The sequence below is a fragment of the Melospiza melodia genome, chromosome 3 (genome assembly GCF_035770615.1).
Source record: "Melospiza melodia melodia isolate bMelMel2 chromosome 3, bMelMel2.pri, whole genome shotgun sequence".
Taxonomy (NCBI): domain Eukaryota; kingdom Metazoa; phylum Chordata; class Aves; order Passeriformes; family Passerellidae; genus Melospiza; species Melospiza melodia.
Window position 1 is genome coordinate 35,812,602 of NC_086196.1, and position 19,846 is coordinate 35,832,447.

At 37.2% G+C, this 19,846-nt stretch overlaps 1 protein-coding gene across 20 annotated transcripts in view; it reads right to left on the minus strand.

Moving 5' to 3' along the window:
* Positions 1-19,846, minus strand: part of SYNE1 (spectrin repeat containing nuclear envelope protein 1) — a 289,695-nt gene that overhangs the window by 53,364 nt on the left and 216,485 nt on the right. For all 20 annotated transcript variants that reach the window (XM_063151313.1, XM_063151312.1, XM_063151296.1 and 17 more), the window contains 14 exons: positions 18,503-18,604; positions 16,709-16,828; positions 15,030-15,230; positions 13,640-13,813; positions 13,054-13,185; positions 10,157-10,353; positions 9,108-9,240; positions 8,551-8,733; positions 7,581-7,730; positions 5,905-6,081; positions 5,168-5,323; positions 2,269-2,424; positions 1,352-1,522; positions 576-709 (listed from right to left, as the gene is read on the minus strand). In XM_063151313.1, coding sequence (XP_063007383.1) covers positions 576-709; positions 1,352-1,522; positions 2,269-2,424; positions 5,168-5,323; positions 5,905-6,081; positions 7,581-7,730; positions 8,551-8,733; positions 9,108-9,240; positions 10,157-10,353; positions 13,054-13,185; positions 13,640-13,813; positions 15,030-15,230; positions 16,709-16,828; positions 18,503-18,604 — 2,186 coding nt within the window. The remainder of the gene's footprint in view (positions 1-575; positions 710-1,351; positions 1,523-2,268; positions 2,425-5,167; positions 5,324-5,904; positions 6,082-7,580; positions 7,731-8,550; positions 8,734-9,107; positions 9,241-10,156; positions 10,354-13,053; positions 13,186-13,639; positions 13,814-15,029; positions 15,231-16,708; positions 16,829-18,502; positions 18,605-19,846) is intronic.

Genomic DNA, 19,846 nt, shown 5'->3' on the forward strand with positions numbered 1-19,846 from the left:
TCTGCTTTCAAAAAACTTCCCAGCTTTCCACCAAACTATCCTTTTTCTTCTGGATCCTCCCTTCCTGTATCTGAGTAAAGCATTTTACTAGTTCTTGCCTGAATTCAAAGCTGGGGAAGCTGTTTGCCAAGGTGCTGGTGAGGGGCTTAGATCTTCCTGTCTATGATGCCCTTCCTACAACTAGAAATAGCAACCTAAAATTTTAGGAAGCTGATGTAAACCATTGAAACACTGCAAAAAAATTTTCAGATAAAGTTCTCAAATTTCAAGTGCAGTATTATTTTCCAGCATGGTATTTATAAATCTTGGTTGGCAGTGAAGCACAGAGAAAAATTACTGACATTCACGCTTAAATGCTCACTGGAGAAGGTATTTCATTTATTATGACGAGTAAATGAGAGTTTTAATTCAGTCCTTGGCAGAAGGAATAATCCTGACTGTTCCAATAAACTTCTTGTAACCCCAGGAACTTAAAATAATAAAATATAAGAAAAACAGGGATAATGGAAAACTGGATAATGGATAAATACAGATTTGCTACTGAAAATGAAGTTTAACACAAAGACATTTTCTACCTCATATTCACTTCTTTCAAAGTGTTGGTAAGTGTTTCAGTAACTGGTGGGTGGCATTCTTTCAACAACTCATTGGTCACAGAACCAAATTTCTGTAAGCTATTCTCCTGTTTTTCCAATTCATCTTGTAGGCTCTAAAGCAGAATAATAATGAAACAAAGCCATGAGTTAATAAAATTCCACAATGTAGAAGCATTTCAAAATAGTATGCACCAATTGCATTAGATTATGAACAAAAAATTGATTTCATGTGCTTCATATAAATAAGTTGTTTAATATAAATATGCTTTTTTTTACAATCGTAAATTGTAAAAAAATATGCTATTTTTTTACAATGGTAAATAATATGCTTTTTTTTACAATGGTAAATTACTTGATCATGTGAGTGTCTCAGCTCCTGGAACATTATTTTCTTTGATCATCAATCTACTGCAAGGTTAGTGGGGGGCTAAAAATGTGATGTCAACATGCACCTGTAGCTCTGAAGCCAGATGAAGTAGCATGAGAACCTTTAGTTTTTATGGCCATCAGCATGATTTAAAAACTTGTAACAATTTGATGGTATGGCTCAAAATTACAAAGAACGTCAAAAATCTAAAAAGAAAACGACTATCCCAAATTATTTTTTCTGCAAAATGAAACATGCAGTAGCTGGTTTACAATGTGTTCTCTTAATGTCATGTGATTTTAATGTGCCAGTATGTCTTCTTCTTATAAGCCAAAACCTTACAGTTATCTGTATCCATGCAATTTCAGATAAAATTAACTCTTTTCACCTGAAGTTTATCAACTTGGACTTTCACAGCTTCCAGAGAACCAGTAAGAAGATAAAAACGGGACAAAGAGTATCTGGCTTCTGTCAGGTAACTGTTCATTTCCTCATAAGCCACTTTGTAAATGCTCCACTGATCAAGAACAGATTGCAACAATATCTTCAGCTGGCTAACCTGGGAGGAGGGAGGAATAAACACAAAAGTAAATTAAAAGCATTCAAGCTATTTGGGATTTGTTTAAATTATTTTCTTCCTTGGGATCTCACATGCTTATTGCCCTAAATGCCTAATTTTAAACCTATTGGATAATGAAGACTTTTTACAACCATCAGCTGGGTTTACACTGGGAACAGCATAAAGTTCTATTTCATTTTATAAAGGCTGGATGGAAGGGCCAAAGTAAAGATGTCAAAATTAATTTTACTTTGGTCCAAAGCAGATCAAGGAAGTTCCTTCAGACTATACATATCCCTAAGGTAGGGAAATCAGCCTATGGAAATCAGCAGAGGGGCTAGCACTAACACACTGCATTCCTTCTGAGAAGGCAGACAAATGTCGATCAATGCTGAATTTGAATGCTGAAAATTAATGCTGATCTTTTCCTTATTCTGTGAGACCTGTGGGATTGAAAATAATCTGAAAATAATTTGGTACCTTTACACTAAATATCAGGAAGCATCCAAAAAGCTTCACTTAGAATGACTAAAATCATGGTTGAAATAAGAAATATTATACCCATTTCATGTGGTATGTGTACACACAAACTTGGGGATTGATGGCTAGAGATGGAAAGAGGGACATGATTCAGAATCTCTTCCCCTACAACACAGAAGAAATCCAGTAGCTGCAACTGTTAATTCTCCCTCTCCTCCATGCCTTATTCCTAGAGGTGAAATTTTTCCCCTTACGAATTCTTTTACCATATGATCCAAATTGGCCCAGGAATGGTTAATTTCTTGCAGTGTATTCATAACAGCAGAAGAGACTTCTTCTTTCTTGTTCTGTACCAAAGAAAGACCACTCTTTTCTACATTTTCTACTTCTTTTTCCTTAGTTCTTATTGATTCTTCCAATTCCTAAAAAAAGAAACAACAAAACAAAACAAAACAAAAAAAAAACCAAACAAAAAAAGATATCTGAGTTTAATTGACTAAATAATACCTTGATATAAAAAGGATGCCCATAACCTCCTTAGTTTAAAAAATAGGAGACATGCTGGCATATTTTGACTTTTTATTCTCAAGGCATTCATAACTCATCAGCAATTTCATTGAATATTTTATGTTCCCTTTATGTCTGGCAGTTTGTTGTTGGTTTAAATAGAAGCACATACTCTACATAAAACTTCTGTATAATTTTCTGCTCTCTTGTAAGAATAGAAAATTCCTTGAAAATAGCCATTCCTAGCCGGGAAACTACCTATATAATTTCACAGCACGGTGCAGGCAGATCAATATAAGTCCTGCATTGCTCTGACTCATATGGGACCTCTGGGGCTTCATGCAGCGCAAACACTGAGTCTGAGCAGAGTGGGGCAGTTAGGCTAGCAGGCTTCAGGCCAGCATAGATTTGTGTTCACCTGTGAGTATGATACAGAAAGCAGACTGTGAGGTGATTACAACCTTGTGTTAGCCCATTTACTAGCACACCATGTGATCTCAGGTTATTTTGTCGTTTTCGCAAGCCTCTCCTCACTGAGAGAAACAGATCAACAGAGAAAGAAAAGAATACAACAGAACCTGGTCAACCTGAAACCTCATGTCTTTCAATAAATTTCACTCGCTCTGAATCCCAAAACACAACAATTGAACCACTGCCATAAGAGACTTTACACTGTAGACAGTTGGGAAAGTTTTTGGAATAAATAGAATTTATCCCTGCACAAATACGACACACTTTTGTCTATATACATATTTGTGAGAGCATTTTTGCAGCACTATTTATTCTCAGCCTTTTTTTCTCCTGTATTACTTCACATTTCCTCAAACATCTAGCCATGACCTTGTTCCAGAGTGCTGCCAGACTTTTATATCATTTTTAACCAGTTGACAACAACACAAACACTTAAAGTTGAACATAATAAATTTGACTTTCCAAAAAGTGCATTTTTGCACTGAAAAAAGTAATCTAACTCTATACAATGCTGTTCCAAAATTCAGAAGAGGCAAAGGTTTCAAATGCCAAGACCAGCAAATATTTCTGGTTCTCTTGGAAAAGGGCTTTTTTATTCATAATTTAAAACTCATAACTGAATTAAAGATGCATTATTTGACAGGAAAAAAAAGTTTAACTTCACTTATTAATATGATGCCAAGCAGCAACTAGCATTGGTTAATAAATAAACTCCAGCTTTTGTACTAGTTGAACCGGATATCTGGGAGTGTCTGACACAGTTATTTCTTAAACAATTTGTTTCTCTGCTGATCAAAGTCTTGTCATTCATAACTAACTCCCCAAGTGTATTTGCTAACTTCCCTGACCAAAAGGAACCAAAAAGGTGATAAATCAGATTCAGCTTTGAACTCCAGCCAAGCAGACCGCTGATTATGTCAGGCTATGTTAAATTACCCTTGCTTTAGTTGAATGGGTTTATTGTGCTGAAACCATAAAGATACCCGAATTAAAACTAAGCACTTCAGACAGACTGAAAACTCAGCAATTTCAGAAAAAAATTTGACCTCTAACATATCTGGACTAACCACCCTATTTGCCTTTACAGAAACAAAGATGGGTTTAATGTACTGGTGAATATATAGCAAATTCTTTTATAGATTTCATTTGAATTTACAGCTGTTCTCTTTGTGAGGAGATGAATGCTAGATTATATTTGTCCCATTAATTAAATTAATGCAGGAGAGACACATAAATTTAAACACACTTCCTCAATCCCTTTCATGGGGATGAGAACACCAAGATTTTGTGCATTCAGTTGGCCTGAAGGAGTTTTAATTTGATCTGGCGTGAAACTTATTATATGGTATTTGGTAGGACAAAATTATTTTGAACAAAAATTATGTGATGCCTGATACTGTGTGGAGGCCTTATCTATAAATTCAGAAGTATCTGTTCTGCCTATATACCTGCAAGCTTTAACTCTGGCCTGAAAGCTCCAGAGGTAAGCTTCTTACTATTTATATATGTGCTGCTCTGAGTAAGTTGTTCAGAGAAAACTGTGATATCCTATACAGCCACAACACTGCTGTGTCATCCTTGTATGAATTCCATGTGAAAAACTGTGGTGGTTTTGAACTTATGTGCATTATGTATAGCTGCATTTTGCCTCATCTCATCCTTGCACATCATAATCATGACTCTCTATCCTTTTCTGGATAGTTAAATATTTGAAAAAAAAATCCAACAAAAAACCAATTCCCAGGTTTCTAAATGAATGCCTAAAACTTCCTTGGGTTCTCGAATTTTTCTCTGAATAGTCAGGTGCAACATATGAAAAGGAAAAAGAATGGAAAAAAGTGGGGTGTGGAGGAAAGATAGTGAAAAGGTAGAAAAAAACCATAAGACTTGCTGAACAGATATGACAACATCTTCCTTTGACAGTCTTCTAGTTCAGGATGCCTGGCACGCTTTGAAATGTCCAGTGTAGAAATAATGATGACTTTAGTTGGTCTTAAGCAACTTTGAAACATTACAGCTCTTTCCTCCTCTTTTTTTGCTGGCACCTTAGGAATGAAATCTCTCCTTTACTGAAGTCAGGAAGAGTTGAGCCACTGACTTCACCAATATGAAGATTTCATATGGATTTATCAAGTGTGGTTTCAAACTCCTGGATAGAGAACATTATTATTTATAAGTAGACATTACCTGACAGTCTTTCAAAGCATTCTGCACCGAAGCCTGGTCTCCAATTTTTTGTTGCTGTTTCAGCTTCTTCTCTTGGGTTTCAAACCAAGTTTTTAGGCACTGCACATTATTTTCATATTCTGTCCAGGATTCCTGCAGACTTTCCAAGAGCTGAATCTGCAAAGAAAAATTAGTATATACATTCTCATACAATTATCTTTATTGGTGGGTCAGATATATAAATCATTGAAAACCAATGCACAGTAGTGCCTTCTTGGAATTCAGTACTTTCAGAATTTAAAAACAGTATATACATTCAAATTTAAATTGTAACTAGTATTTTTTATAGACATAACAATAACCCTGGCTTCATTCAGCTTGGAGAAAAGAAGGCAAAAGAATCAGCTCACTGTGCTGTCCACTCCTTATAGGGAGGCATGGGGAAAGTGCAGGCAGCTTATTCTGGGGGATATCAAATAAAAGTTGCAACATGGGAAATCCTTATTGGGAACAAGACAAAAACTTGTCCCCCACCCGAGTGGTTAAGCATGATCAGCTACCCAGAAGAATCTGTGGAATCTATCCTTGGAAATTTTCAAGATTCAGCTAACCAAGTCCCCTCTGAGCTAACTGTAAAGTTAGCTCTGTTTGAGCAGGAGATTGACCTAGATGACCTGCAGAGGCTTCCAACCATTACTATCTTATTGTTCTACACATTTTGAAAGTTCACTCCAGAGCAGCTAGTTTATTTTCTTTACCTTTTCTGTTATCAGGCCTTGAAGGATCTGCCAACGTCTGTTCATTGCTCCGAGCTGTTCTGCAAAATCAGTTTTGTCACTGCGTTTACTTTCAACATCCTGGCTGCTGATTTGTAGCACTGACTGGTTCACAAAGTCGACAGTCAACTGTTTGCAATTTAAATCTATCTTGAAACCCTAGGAAAAAAAAAATTGAATAAACAAAGCAGCACGTAAGCACCACAATTTCTCACCTTCATGCAAAACAGAGGAAAAATGTTCAACAGCTACATCTTTATCACACTGTATAGAAGGATCTTTTAGCAATTGGGCAGGAATTAGAAAACAAGTCCCTCCCACTGTAAGAAAAGAGAGGGTTCAGCACCACTTGAAGCTCGATAGGCACAAGTTCATGGGACCTGATGAGATGCATCCCAGGGTCCTGAGGGAGCTGACTGATGCTGTTGCCAAGCCACTTTCCATCATATTTGAAAAGTCATGGTGGTCAGGCAAATACCCAATGACTGAAAAAGGGAAAACATCACTCCTATCTTTACAAAGGGAAGAAAGGAAGATCTGGGGAACTACAGACTGGTTAGCCTCACTTCTGTGTCTGGGAAGATCACGGAACGGATGCTCATGGAAGCAATGGTAAGGCACATACAAGCCAAGGACGTGATCCAAGACAGCCAGAACAGCTTTACTAAGGGCAGAGCATGCCTGACCAATCCAGTGGCCTTCTATGGAATGACAGCACCAGTCAACAAGAGAAGACTGACTGACGCCATCTACTTAGAATTCTGTGAGGCTTTTGACACAGTCCCAAATGACATTCTGATCTCCAAATTAGAGAGACATGGGTTTGAAGGGTGGACTATTCTGTGGACAGGGATTTGGCTGGATAAATGCAGCCAGAGGGCTTTGGTCAATGGCTCTGTGTCCAGGTGGAGACCAGTGATGAGTGATGTCCCTCAGGGCTCTATTCTGGGACTGGTGCTCTTTAATACCTTGATCAATGACTCAATGAGATCAGACATATCCTCCGCAAGTCTGCAGAGGACATGAAGCTGAGCAGAGCAGAAAACTTGAGAACTAGGCCCATGAGAACTTCATGGAGTTCAACAAGTCCAAGCGCAAGGTGCTGCACCTGGGCTGCGGATGTGAACTCATTGAGGGTAGCTCTGCAGAGAAGGATTTGAGAGTTCTCATGGATAAAAAGCTGGACAATAAGCCAACAGGGTGCCCTTGCTGCCCAGAAGGCCAACTCCATTGTGGGCTGCTTCAAAAGAGGAGTGGCCAGCAGTTTGAGGGAGGTGATTCTGCCCCTTTGCTCTGCTCTTGCAAGACCTTGCCTGGAGTACTGTATTCACTCTGGCAGATACAATAAGGTTTAATAATGTGCATATTGATTTGGATTTTCCTAAAAATTAAGGCAAGCATATTAAAAATTATATTCCCATCATAAGTAAACAGCAGAGTTTTTTGTAGCAGAGTTTTTTGTAAGCCAAAAGTAATTTTGGCTTCTTTTCCACAGTACCAAATATTTTGCAGTTCTAACTTGCATAAAATTCCAACCACTCTACAAAGCTGGTGATTTTTTTTTCCCTAAATCACTTGTAATTTACAAGTGATAGATTTAATTGTGAAAACAATTGAGAAAATTCAAAAGGAAAATTAATAATATTGCCACTCAGTACCTTGTACTTCTGGACATAACCCTGAATTGCCTTCTGTCCTACAACGTTTTTTATATTTTCTTCATCCTGCTGAATTACATTTTCCATCAGTGAAATCCAGCTCATAACTTCAGTGATGGCATGGCGAGAAGGAATTTTGTCCATCTGGAGCTGTTGAGATAACAGACTTAGAGCTCATGTTGTAAAGAAAATGGATAAGAATTCCTTGCTTTGCGTTAGCACAGTTTCAGTAGTAGATAGAGTACTGCTTGCCTGCATTTAATTACTCAAAAATATGCTCTATGACATTTTTAGATGGACATATATATTTTGCATTACAAGACAATTCAGAGAACAATAGAACAACATTTTATTTCTTTTTACCATCCCAGATTCAGTTAAGATTTGGGACTCTTCCTCTCTCCCTGTAAATCACAAAGTTATTATTAACTCTGAGAGCATTCTAAGTCATAAACTAAAGCAATAGCTTACACTGATAGCAACTATATATTAAGGCCACATTTCAACCAGTATAATTCTCTAAGTTCAGTATTATAGCATTAAGACCCCAAAACTACACAACCAAAAGCATCCTGTGCCTACACATACTAGCAAAAATCAATAATGTTTTTAGATCTATTTTGTCTTCCACAGACTTGAACCTAACCTACTTAATTTGAACAAAACCACTACCCAAACCTGACAGGGCACAAGAATCTTAAATGCCTTTTTCCAGAAAGCTTACCAGTGTGTTGAAAAAACCTTCACCTGCTCTTTAGTTAAACTTCAACAAATGTAACTATGAAAGTCTGAAACTAACACTGATGGGTATTAGGCAAGCAGGATTTGAAACTAAATGTCAGCTTTCCCACAGTAAAACAGGAATAACTTTTTTCTTATCTTTCCTCACATGGACAAACTCAGAAAGGAAGCAACTAGTCAGTGCCATCTGTACAGTCTTAGAATCAAAGGCCACTGCTCGCTTTCTTACCTGGTGCAGCTTCTCTTGTACTGCTGGGATCTGTGTGAGGAGCTCTGTCCACTGGGTTTCGATGTGCGACAATCCTGCACGCAATGCAGCTGTATCTACTTTCTTAAGCCTGAGGAGTTGGTTCCCAGTACTCAGGACAGAAGATTTCTGCGATGATTTAGTATCCACTTCTTTTGAAAACTCCTGTAAGCAGAAGCATTTTTTGTGGAAATAATTAAGTACTTTTTAATTTTACTTAGTGTTTTAGAACGCCCAAAAGCTAAGAATATCTTCCATTCCCTTTAAAATATGTACTTTCTACTAGCATTCACCAGCTATACTTCAGAGTAAGTTAGAACAAAAATTGTGTTTGGTCATAAAGCCATTTTCTGTTTTCAGAATCATCAAATTTACTATCCTTGCATACAGCAAAGAAGTGCTAATGTGCATACACGCCAGCTGAAGAATAGCTTACCTACATACACATGAATGGTAAGAAGAAGTATAACCATTTAATTAATCAACTGTTTAATTGTAATTGGAGAGAAATAGGTGTCCCCGGTTCACGAACAACTTACCAAGAAGGAGTTCAGGTGGTCTCGGACTGTTTCGAGTTCCTGAGGAACAGTCAAAGACTGCTGGCTCCAAAACTCAAGTCGCTCCTTTGCAGATTGCAACCACTGTGTCAATTCATTTGATTCACTCTGATACCTGGCAAGATGTTTAAACAAGACTGAAACAGTCACCGCCACCTCTTGCCTCCAACTGAGCAGACATTCCTCCATGTGTTAGAGGAAGATATAGAATGCTAGATTTGAAATTTTATTTTTATCGAATTTCAGAAAAATGTAATTTAATTTTACAGATAGGCATGGTATCAGGAAGCTCCTATTTTAGCCACTATGCTCGAAATTTCTAATAGTGCCTGAGTTTTGCCTTTAGAAAAGTTTAATGAAGGACAGTAAATACGTCCCAAACCTCTTTGGACAAGCTTCAATCCCACCCAATGCACATAAACAGACTTTTCTCTTCCATTAGAAGGCTCAGTCTTCCTAAATCTTTACAAAAAAGTATCTCAGAGCAGAAATAATTTTTTTTTTCAGAAACCATCTTCATATCATTTCACAAGCCAAGCAACTAATGAGATACCAGAATATGAGTGTCCACACATTAGCCAGGGATTCATAGACAAATCTTTTATACCTACTAGATAATTAATTACAAAAGTAGCATATGAACATTAGTAAGGTACCAAAAGCTCCCTTCCATATATGCAGTGACACAGACAAGAACCCAGAAGTTGCAATGCATCCACTAAAACATGCAGAGGCAACTCACATTACCCAGCAAAGCACACAACTTTTCTTATACACCTGTATGCATACGGGGCTTCTGAATTAATCATCTAAGAAAGCATTTTCAGATTTCCTTGCACCAGCTTTTATCTCCTACATCTTTTATTACAAATGAGAGAGTATGTTCTATGGAACAGAAGAGCAGTCAAACTATGATGTACATCTCAAAGTACTTTCTTTTAAATGTTGAATCAAATATGTCTGGGTCCAGAATGGCTTTGACTGAAAAGCACAGGTGAATAACTTTGTATTTACCATTACATCAGCATTACCTTGTCCAGTGCTTCAGTATTGTCTCCAGCCTGTGAAGCTCCTTGGTGACTTTGCTGGTGTTACTTAACCAGCGTTCTCCTAGTTGGTTCAGCTGACCTTCGAGTTCTGAGCAGCTAACAGAAAAAAGGAGCCTCTTCCCATCATCTAGCACTTGGTATAATTTAGGCTGGTATTCAGTCAGGTTGGATCTCAGATGCTGTAATGACAGAGGACATGGTTACATAACTTCAGGTCTCTGTTACCACACTTTCTCAACATTTAGTTTCCTTTTACTGCAATTTGTTGCATATGCAATGTCACCACAGAACATCAAATTTTACTCTGCTCAATCTCTAGATCTCCCCAAGAACCATCATGCAGGTAATCTGCTCAAAAGCTGAAAAAGTTGTCACAAACCCAATCAAGTCAGTATGTCCATTTCTTCCTCCTTATGATGAACTCCTTCTTTGTGTAGATCTTCTAAACTCGAAAAGAATCTTTGTGGGGCAACACCCTTTCCGATAGAAATTTATTAAAATACTGCAACTTTACTACCTGCTTAAAACCTACCATCTACTGCAATGAATGTTAAGATATCCAATATAAATTATTATAAATTACTAAAAATTATTAACAGTGGTTCCCTTTCGGAACCTCTTCAGCCCTTCCAACCCCTATCTTCAGATCACGGGATATCTCACTCTTTTACTGATTTACCCTCCTGCTCTTCATGGCTACAAAACAGAAGATCACCCCTTCCATCCAAATCCCTGAACATAGAGACCAATTTTTATTGCACAAGAAAGCAAAAAAAAGATCATGAGAAAGGAAAGGTTGTTAATACTATTACTCAAAATGAGACAGATTAAATTTAAATGAAGACTTGTGGATGGCTAAAGAATTTGTATATGTGGGCAAATATACCTGTTGAATTCCACTATCATTACCCAAAGAGTATGGATTTTAAAAACATCTGTACATTGGTATAAGTTTGTAAAATGCACATGCATTCCCATTTTTCAGTTCTGATGAAAGTAATCTGAATATAAAAGGCTCAAAACGACCAATCTTATAGTGAGTACCTGAACTTTCTATCACTCTCATTTCCTCTTTCACAAAAATAGAGTTTTTAATACATTTTAAAAAATTACCTTTAATGTTTGTGAGTCTGCGTGTTTACACATAACATATATACAAAAAATAATATCCTAGACAGAGGCTTAAAAAATTCTAAGATAATAATAAATTTATTATGATGGATTTTAAAGCTAAATGTGGCCAATTAATAAAATCTATGACATAACAGAATACAAGACTCTAGATTTGAACAACGTAGTTTCTGTAACTGAAAAGAAAAATAAAAGAAGAAAACTAATTTAGGGTCAGGACAAACACAAATAATGTCTAGCATCAAACAAAATCAAAACAACCACACAACAGATTGCTTAAATTATCCTCATACCATATGAAAAGCAGAAAGCTGTCTGGTAAAATAACCAAAAAGATAATGACACAAAGTCAATTTTCAAGAAAAATTTGACAGACATTTTTCTGTAAAACAAAAAAGAGAATGAAAAAACCCCAACTAAGTATGAGGAGAAAAAAGAAAACACTAGACCAAAGAAACAGGATGTGGTAGAAAAACTGTATTTAAACTACTGGTTGCATTTGGGGAGGAAGGAAGTTTGAGGAACCACAGGCTGTTCAGCCTCACCTGGCTCTCTGGAAAGATCATGGAGCACATCCTCCTGGATTACATTTTCAGTGACAAAAAGGACCAAGAGGCGACCAGGAATACTTAGCTTAATACTCACTAACAGCCTTTTATAACAAAATTACTGTTTCTGTGGGTCAGACTGACTTCAGCATGGCCTTTGACACCATCTCCCACTGAACCCTCCTTCAGCAGCAGAGAGAGCTCAGGCTGGATAAATGGACTCTTTGGTGGGCTGAAAATGAGCTGTATTACCAGTCTCAATGCTAGTGATCAAAGCATCATGATGCCTGGCTGGCAGGTTGCAATGGGCAGAGTACTCCAGATATTACTGATATTTTAATCCAAACAAGTTCAACATCTTAATGGCATGGATCATGGCAGACAGCATTCCCTCAGTAAATCTGTGGATGACACTAATGTAGGGAGAGTGGTTGGGACAAAAAGTGGCAGACTGATTCCAGACACTCTACTAAACTTCAGGCTGGAGACAGCAGAAACCTTGGAAGGCTGAAGAAATGCAACATCTGCACCTTGGGATGACCAGCTGTGTGTCTCAGTACAGGTCAGGAAGAAAACTGGTTGTGTATTTAACCTCGCAGCTTATCAGGCAAGGCACAGCACAGGCCTAGAATAGAACTGTGAAAACCAGATAAAGTTATTTCATTATCCTCATCTAGGTGGTGCTGATGAGGCCAAATCTACTCCATCAGACTGTGCTCTGCCCCATCTCTCACTGAGCTGAGGAAGGAGGAAGTAGTCAGGTGTAGAACTGAGTTATTTAGGGTCCTAGAGCATATATCCTTCACTAAGAGGCTTTGGGAAACGTGCTTGCTTTAGATTGACAAACAGGAGGCCAAAGGCCAGTCTAACAAAGATCTACAGCTGTTTGTGTTAAAATTAAAAAAGATGATAGGAATTCTCCTCAGTAGTGCCACACAATATAAAAAGGACAATGGTGACAAGCTGAAAGTTGATGTTACTGACTGGACGTTACAGAAAACCTTTTATAGTAAGTCTTGGTGCAGAACTGCAACTGCTCCCCTGGTCAGCTGTGGGATCTCCTACTTCTGAGGTTTCCAAAGCTGTTGCTGATCCAGCCTGTGACAACTGTAATGCTTCACGTGGAAGGCTGGAATATATGACTGTCAAGACATCCCTTCAACCCCTCTTTTCTGCAGAGAATGTCTACAAAGCACCAACCTGAAAAAGTGTAATCCGGTCTGTAAGCCTGTCCTCTGTCTCTTCTACCAACCCAACAATGGGGATGTTTCCTTCAACAGACTCCAGCTGCCTGGTGAGTTCCTGGTAATCTTCATCCAGATGCATCCAGGTCTACAAGCACAAATTATCCATGTATATGGTGAATCTGGGTATCTAGAAATTTTACTACTTTTTTTTTTTTTTTTTTTTTTTTAATTTGAAGTCCTGCAGCTAGCTATGTGGTTGTGAAAGTACAGAAATAACAGTACAACTGTCCAGTGGACCTGTAAAAAGACATCATCCCTGTGCCAAGCTCAACTTTTGGTAACAACACATGGATAAAACTGTCATGCTCTCCTTAACCAGCTAAAGCTAAGCTCTTCAGACTTAGAGGAACACAACTTGTGCCACCTGAAGGTCACAACAGTTAAACAGAAAAGACTGCATATAGTCTATCAGTGCTTTGTGTGTATGACAAAATGGACTGATGCTCATCAATTCTGTCCAAGCATAGGAAATCAGCATTATAGAATATGCTGGTGGCTGATCAGAATGGAAGTATAGAAAAGGCCACAGAAATTCTCACCTCTAGAATGTATTCCAGCTCCACACCTCGTTTATGAGCCAACTTTAATACAGCTGAAGCTCGTGTCATTATCTCTGAATGTGACTGAGTTTCCTTCAAGAGGGAAAGGCTACTCATCTTTCTAAAAAGTGTTTCTGTCAGGATCATGTGTGACTCCAACCCTTGAAAATATTCCTGAAAAATTCAGATGTGAGGGAGGGGGAGAATAGAAAAGAGAAGGTGCAATTATTACTTAATTCATTATCACTAAAAGAACATTTTAAGACATAAGCAGTACAATCAAGTATTTACATAGAAGTAGGTAAACCTTTCACTTCACAACATTTCATGAAATCCAACATAATTTACAGAGGACAATGGTCTATTCAAAGAAAGGAATCAGTCATTCTTTCCACACAAATTCCATCCTGACCCTCATTCCATAAACAAAACCACATTAAATCAGATAAACAACCCCAAAAATTTCTGCCTAATGAAAATGTGGAAAATACTTGTCCTATTTGTGGGTGCTATTACCAAATGTAAATTTCTGTTGAAAATAAATGGAGTGGTGGATGAAATGGCTAGGAAGCATGACAGGACAATACCAGGAACTTGTTACTAGAATAATGAAGAACATGCAATCTATCTGGGCTCACCTTCAACAAAGCATTTGAAACTCAGTCTGTCAGAACAGTTCACGGGCTCCAATTTAAAGTACAGTCTGGCCCACTGTCCTGAAAAGCTCCTGAACTTTTGGAACAGAAGGTTAGCAATTTGCTTTTCATAAGTGTCCTGATTTCAGCTGGGATAATTTTCTTCTTAGTAGCTGGTACAGCAAAGTGTTTTGGCTTTACTAGGGGAATAATATTGATGACACACTGATGTTCTGTTTGTTGCTGAGTAGTGTTTACTCCAAGTCAAGGACTTTTCAGCTTCCCTTGCTCTGCCGGTGAGGAGGTGCATGAAGAGCCTGGAGGGACCATGGTCAGGACAGCTGACCTGAACAGGCCAAAGGGATATTCCATACAGTAGAGCATTATGTTCAGTATATAATCTTGGGGGAGCTGTCTGGAAGCTGCTGATTTCTTCTTGGGGACAGGCTGGCTGTTGGTCAGGAGGTGGAGAACAACTGCACTGTACACCATTTATTTATTTCTCTTGTATTTATTTCTCTCTCTCCATTACAGTTATATTGACTATTGCAATTATTTTTACTATTAGTGCTATTAGTATTAGTATTCATCTCTCAATCCACAAGGCTTACCAATTCTTTCTGATTCTCCTTCTCCTCAATGAAGGAACACATAAGGAGGAAGCAGCTGTGTGGTTCTTAGTTTCCCACTGGGGCTCAATCATGACAAGAAGCTTACAGTCATTACTAGTCCTGAAATGAGTCCTGATTTCTTACCTTATGTTTTTCAAGTAGTGACTGAACCTCTTCCTTGGAAGAAACAATCATTTTCTGGTCACCAGCCATTTTTTCTTGGCCTGTTTCTACCAGGTCAGCCAGGTCCTGTAAAGCCCGCTCATACTGCCTCTTCAGAGCCATATTCTGATTCAGATCACTCCGCCTGGATCCAATGATCATCAGCAGCTCATCATACTTATCCTGGGGGGCAAAGGGCACCAATGGTGATTCTGATTTCACACCTTATAGGTCTTCCTAGAAGCAACCTTACTGGCCCTGCTCTCTCAGAATAAGATTTATTTCCAGATCAAAAAGAGTTTGCAGATATACTGACTTCATTGATAAATTAACTCACCATTTAAAGACAGAAAAAATAAGCAAGACCTGCAACTCTTTAAAGTACATGCATTTGGGGGAAAAAATAGCAGAATTCCAAAGGCTCATGTAAGTAGCAAAGATTTGGCTTAATGCATCAAAAGGCAGTGACTACCGTGCAATGCAGATGCTGTATTCATTTTACTTTTTATAATGCAGAGAATTGCAGGGATTCCACCATAGACACAGACCATAGGCATTTCAATGTCAGGTTTGCTTCCTTCTCCTCCCCCAGAATCTTACTGGTAGCAAGCAAGATACATACAACTTACTGTAAAAACTAAAACAAGCCCATACTTTTGATCTATATAAGACATCCCAACAACCAAAATACCTCTACGATCATCCAGTGCTACAACAAAGTGCCCACCCTCAGACTGCAGCTGGCTCTCCCAGCCTTAAACAGAATTTTGTGAGAAGCAAAACTGTCAGAAAAAGCCAAAGAAAGGCTTTTCTAAAAACTGAAATGAAGGAGAGGGAGAACATAATGGCATATAAACTGAGAGAAAAAACAAAAAGCAAAAAAACCACCAAACAAATCAAGAGGAGGTGCTAAGACCAAAACGACAGAGACACATTTCTTAGTGATTTATTTCTTAGTCAGTTATTTTTAGTTGATATCACTATCTAGTTGGTTTAGTAAGTTTATGGTCCAGCTTCAGCTGTTTTATTTGCTTCCAATTTATTATTATTATGCTATTGTAAATGGTAAAATTCATTCATAAACCTTCTCCTTGATATTTCCTCAAATATTCCCCTGCATCAGCCAAACTGCTCAAAAAGGACTTTCAACATGTTTACAGAAGATGTGGATCAATTGCCCACATGTATTGGCATCAGAGGTGTTCTTGCAAAAGCAGAACACTTCCAGTTTCAGGTCTCACTTCACTCTCTGTCCTCCTTTACCACCTTCCTGCTTTGAATGACAGATGTGAGACAGTACTAAACCACAGATCATGAGACTCTGATGAGAACAGGGATGAGCCTTCAGCAGACAATTTTATGTTTACATGCTTAGTGTCATCTGTGTGAAAAGGGAGTGGATGAGAGCTGACAGAAAACATGGTTTTGTAAATTATTACAATTAATACTGATAATATCAGAGATGTTAGAAAATCTAAAGAGGAACAAAATTTTAAAACTAGGTGAACCAGAGAGAACATAATCTTTTACACATACTGAAATGCCTTAAAATCCCATTTCATAAACTGCTTGATGAACAATAAAAACAAGCATTCCTTTGATATCACAGGTGAGAAATGTGATAGGATGGACAGGTTTAGGATGGAACTGATGAACCATACCTGGATCTTAGACAGCTCTTGTACAGAAGGTTGGTCAATTTGTAGCTTGTCTATACGCTTCTTTAATTCACTGATTCCAGTATCTAGTTCCTTTAAACCATCTTCTGCCTCCAGTATGACCTGTATATGAAAATTACATTGCTTAGTTTTAAGTTTCAACAGTAGTGTAGCTGACCTATGATCAGATCTTTTCTGCTAAGAACTAATCACACCTTCAATGCACTGAAATTGTAAAGGATGCTATGAAGGAAATGTACTAATTAAAAGTGGGGAGAGTCCAGTTTTTTTCTTAAAATTAAATAAGCATATCATTATTACTTTATTATAACAAGCTGTTTTAGTATCATATAAAATACTATGCTTAGTATTTTTTACACCAAACATAGCTATGAATTTCCATGCTTTTAGGGCCCAAAATAATTTTTTTAATGTAACAATGTCATTTATTTTTTTTTTATTAACAGTCATTCCTGTCATCTCTGAGCACCAAGCAAACAATCATCACAGCAGAACCCACGTATGAATGCAAAGAGCTCTGTGTAGCTTCCTTTCAAGCCTGGGATGGGGCTAAAATTACGTGTACGTCCCCTTTTGCACTTGGAAAACTACAACTTAAGAACACAGATTGGTATCTGCAAGTGTCTGAAGGTGATGAGTTTTTCCAGAGGAAGCTACAAGCTTCCCTAGGTGTCTGCTGCAGATTATAAAAAAATTAAAAGCGTGAGGTAGATTCCTGTACTTAAAGCGCTTTGTTGAGGCCCTTTCTGGAAACTTCCTATTCAAATATTTTAAACTATGTATGTGAAGTAGGACTCCTGCCTTTCAGCAGCACAAAGTTTGCACAATACAGTCACTAAACTTCCACTGCATGCAACTGAAGTCAACCAGGCTGATTAAGAGTCTTACTTTTACTTTCCTAACCACATATTGAACAAGCAGCAATGCTTTTAAATTTGAATGTTTTATCAGCCAAAGGAGATTTTCTGCAACAAATAATTTCACTTGCTTTTGTTGACACATTGTTTTCCTAGCTGGTTAAATTAATAGTACTGGAAATATGTTTTTGCCAATGCTTGGCATGACAAAAGATAGAAAAGAAAGATATAGTGCGACCTCTCTTTTTCATACAGGAGTTGTAAACTCCTTCAAAATTTGAATGTCAGGTATATAAAGTCGAGTATTTCTGTTTAACTGAAGGGTAAGTCTCTTCCACTTAGACACCTGCTGGCACCAGATGTCACTAACAAGAAATATCTGTAAGAAGTACACCTTAGCATACTCTATTCATTTTTCTCATTGGCAAAACAGAAACAAGAAAACAAGATACACTTTTTCATATAAAATAATTCATTATTCTTTAGGCCATTCCTGATAAAGAAATAATAATTACTGCATAAATTAAAACGAGTTACATTAAAGACATCACTATAAACCAGTGAGTGGCAAAGTGCCTTTGGTTCTTAATAAAGTTTAACAGTCAAACAATTTAGCAAAACTCGAGGCTTTTTTGCTTATTGAAGTTTTCTCTTTTCAAATACTGCCCAGTATAAACATAACTAGGTACTAGGTCAGCTGGGAGATGAGAGAGACACTTTAGCTAGTGATTTTTTTTGTTGTGACTTTTCATTTTATTTACTTTTAAATATGTGTACTACACTCTTGGACATTTTCCTATACTTAACGTGAACACGTATATTCTCCCATTTAAAGGAACTGTTCTCTAGAGTCCATTTATTCTTTGGATAAAAACTTTACCTCCTCCCCTCTCCCCAAGTGACAGACATGTGGTAGTACCTGCATTTGTTCTGTTTCTGGTCTGTCAGCTGCCTCTGCTAATTTCTGTAGAAGTAAGTATTTGTTATCAGCCACCGATGTAAACATGAGCTTCAGATCATTCTGCAGGAGACAAAACCAACAAATTACAGCCAATTGCAGCACAAAACAAGCGGAAAATATTCCATGCTTCAAAAATATTAAAGCATTAAACATTACATGGTAACACTACAGCATCAAAATTATTCAAAAAGCATCATAATTAGCCAATGCAAAACATTTAATATTGCTGAAAATCCAGCTATGGAGACTAAGAGCTGAAGCAATTCATATTTAAAACATATCCTGTGAATGCACTTCTATTTTTGTCTTCAAATTAAATTATAAATTACCAAGGGGTCATTGCCTCCTTGTAAAAATCAAATCTTGTGCAGTTTATTCAACTACATATGATTGTAAGCAAGCTTGGTTTTACTTTTTAAGGCAAGTTGTTTTAAATACAAACTTGAGCTAATATAATACATAAGTAAACAAGACCTCCACACATTACAGGGCTAACCACAAGCTGAAAATTTTAGAATATTTTATCAGAAAAGACACATAAATATTACTTAACAATTTTGCTGAAATACAATCAATCATTTTTTCTTGCACTCATCACAACAGAAAATTAACAGCACATTTTTCTGAGACTTTCAGCATTACATAGGAGGTACATTAATGATTTAGTATTTATTTTTACATTCAATAATTATTTTAAATACTGAAAATCTCTAAGAATAATGCAATGAATTCTGATCAACCTTGATGTCATCAGCAAAGAGAAGTCTTTCATTGAAAAATGAGAGATTGCACAGGAAAATTATGGAGTTTGAAAGGAAATCTGGTAGTAAAAATCTATGAAAAGATGACCCTAATCTAAAGACACAAGGAATTTTTTTTTTAAATTTATGAGGGTTTTGATTAAAAATAAACCCTACTGAAGGGCTTCTATATATTAATGACAATGATAATGACAACAATAATAATAATAACAGGAGATAAGGTAGAGACCAAGTAAGATCTGAAAGCTTTTCGCAACTCTGTTGAAAATTTTCTGAGCGTGCACATTTCTGCACTTATCAGATTTTTTTAATACTTGCACAACACAGACTTCCTTTTATGTAATGCCAGCAGGAGGAGATAGCAAGGAAAGATTATCACTTTACAGTAATTGCATGAGTTGAAGAAGCCTTCTAGTGGAGAGTTTAAATTTGGATTAATTATTAGTATTAAATTTTGCGTAAGTTTGAAGAGTTTGATTTTTCAATAAAAAACCTGTGACAACCTTGTTCTTTTCATTTGGCATCAAAAATTCACAGCCTT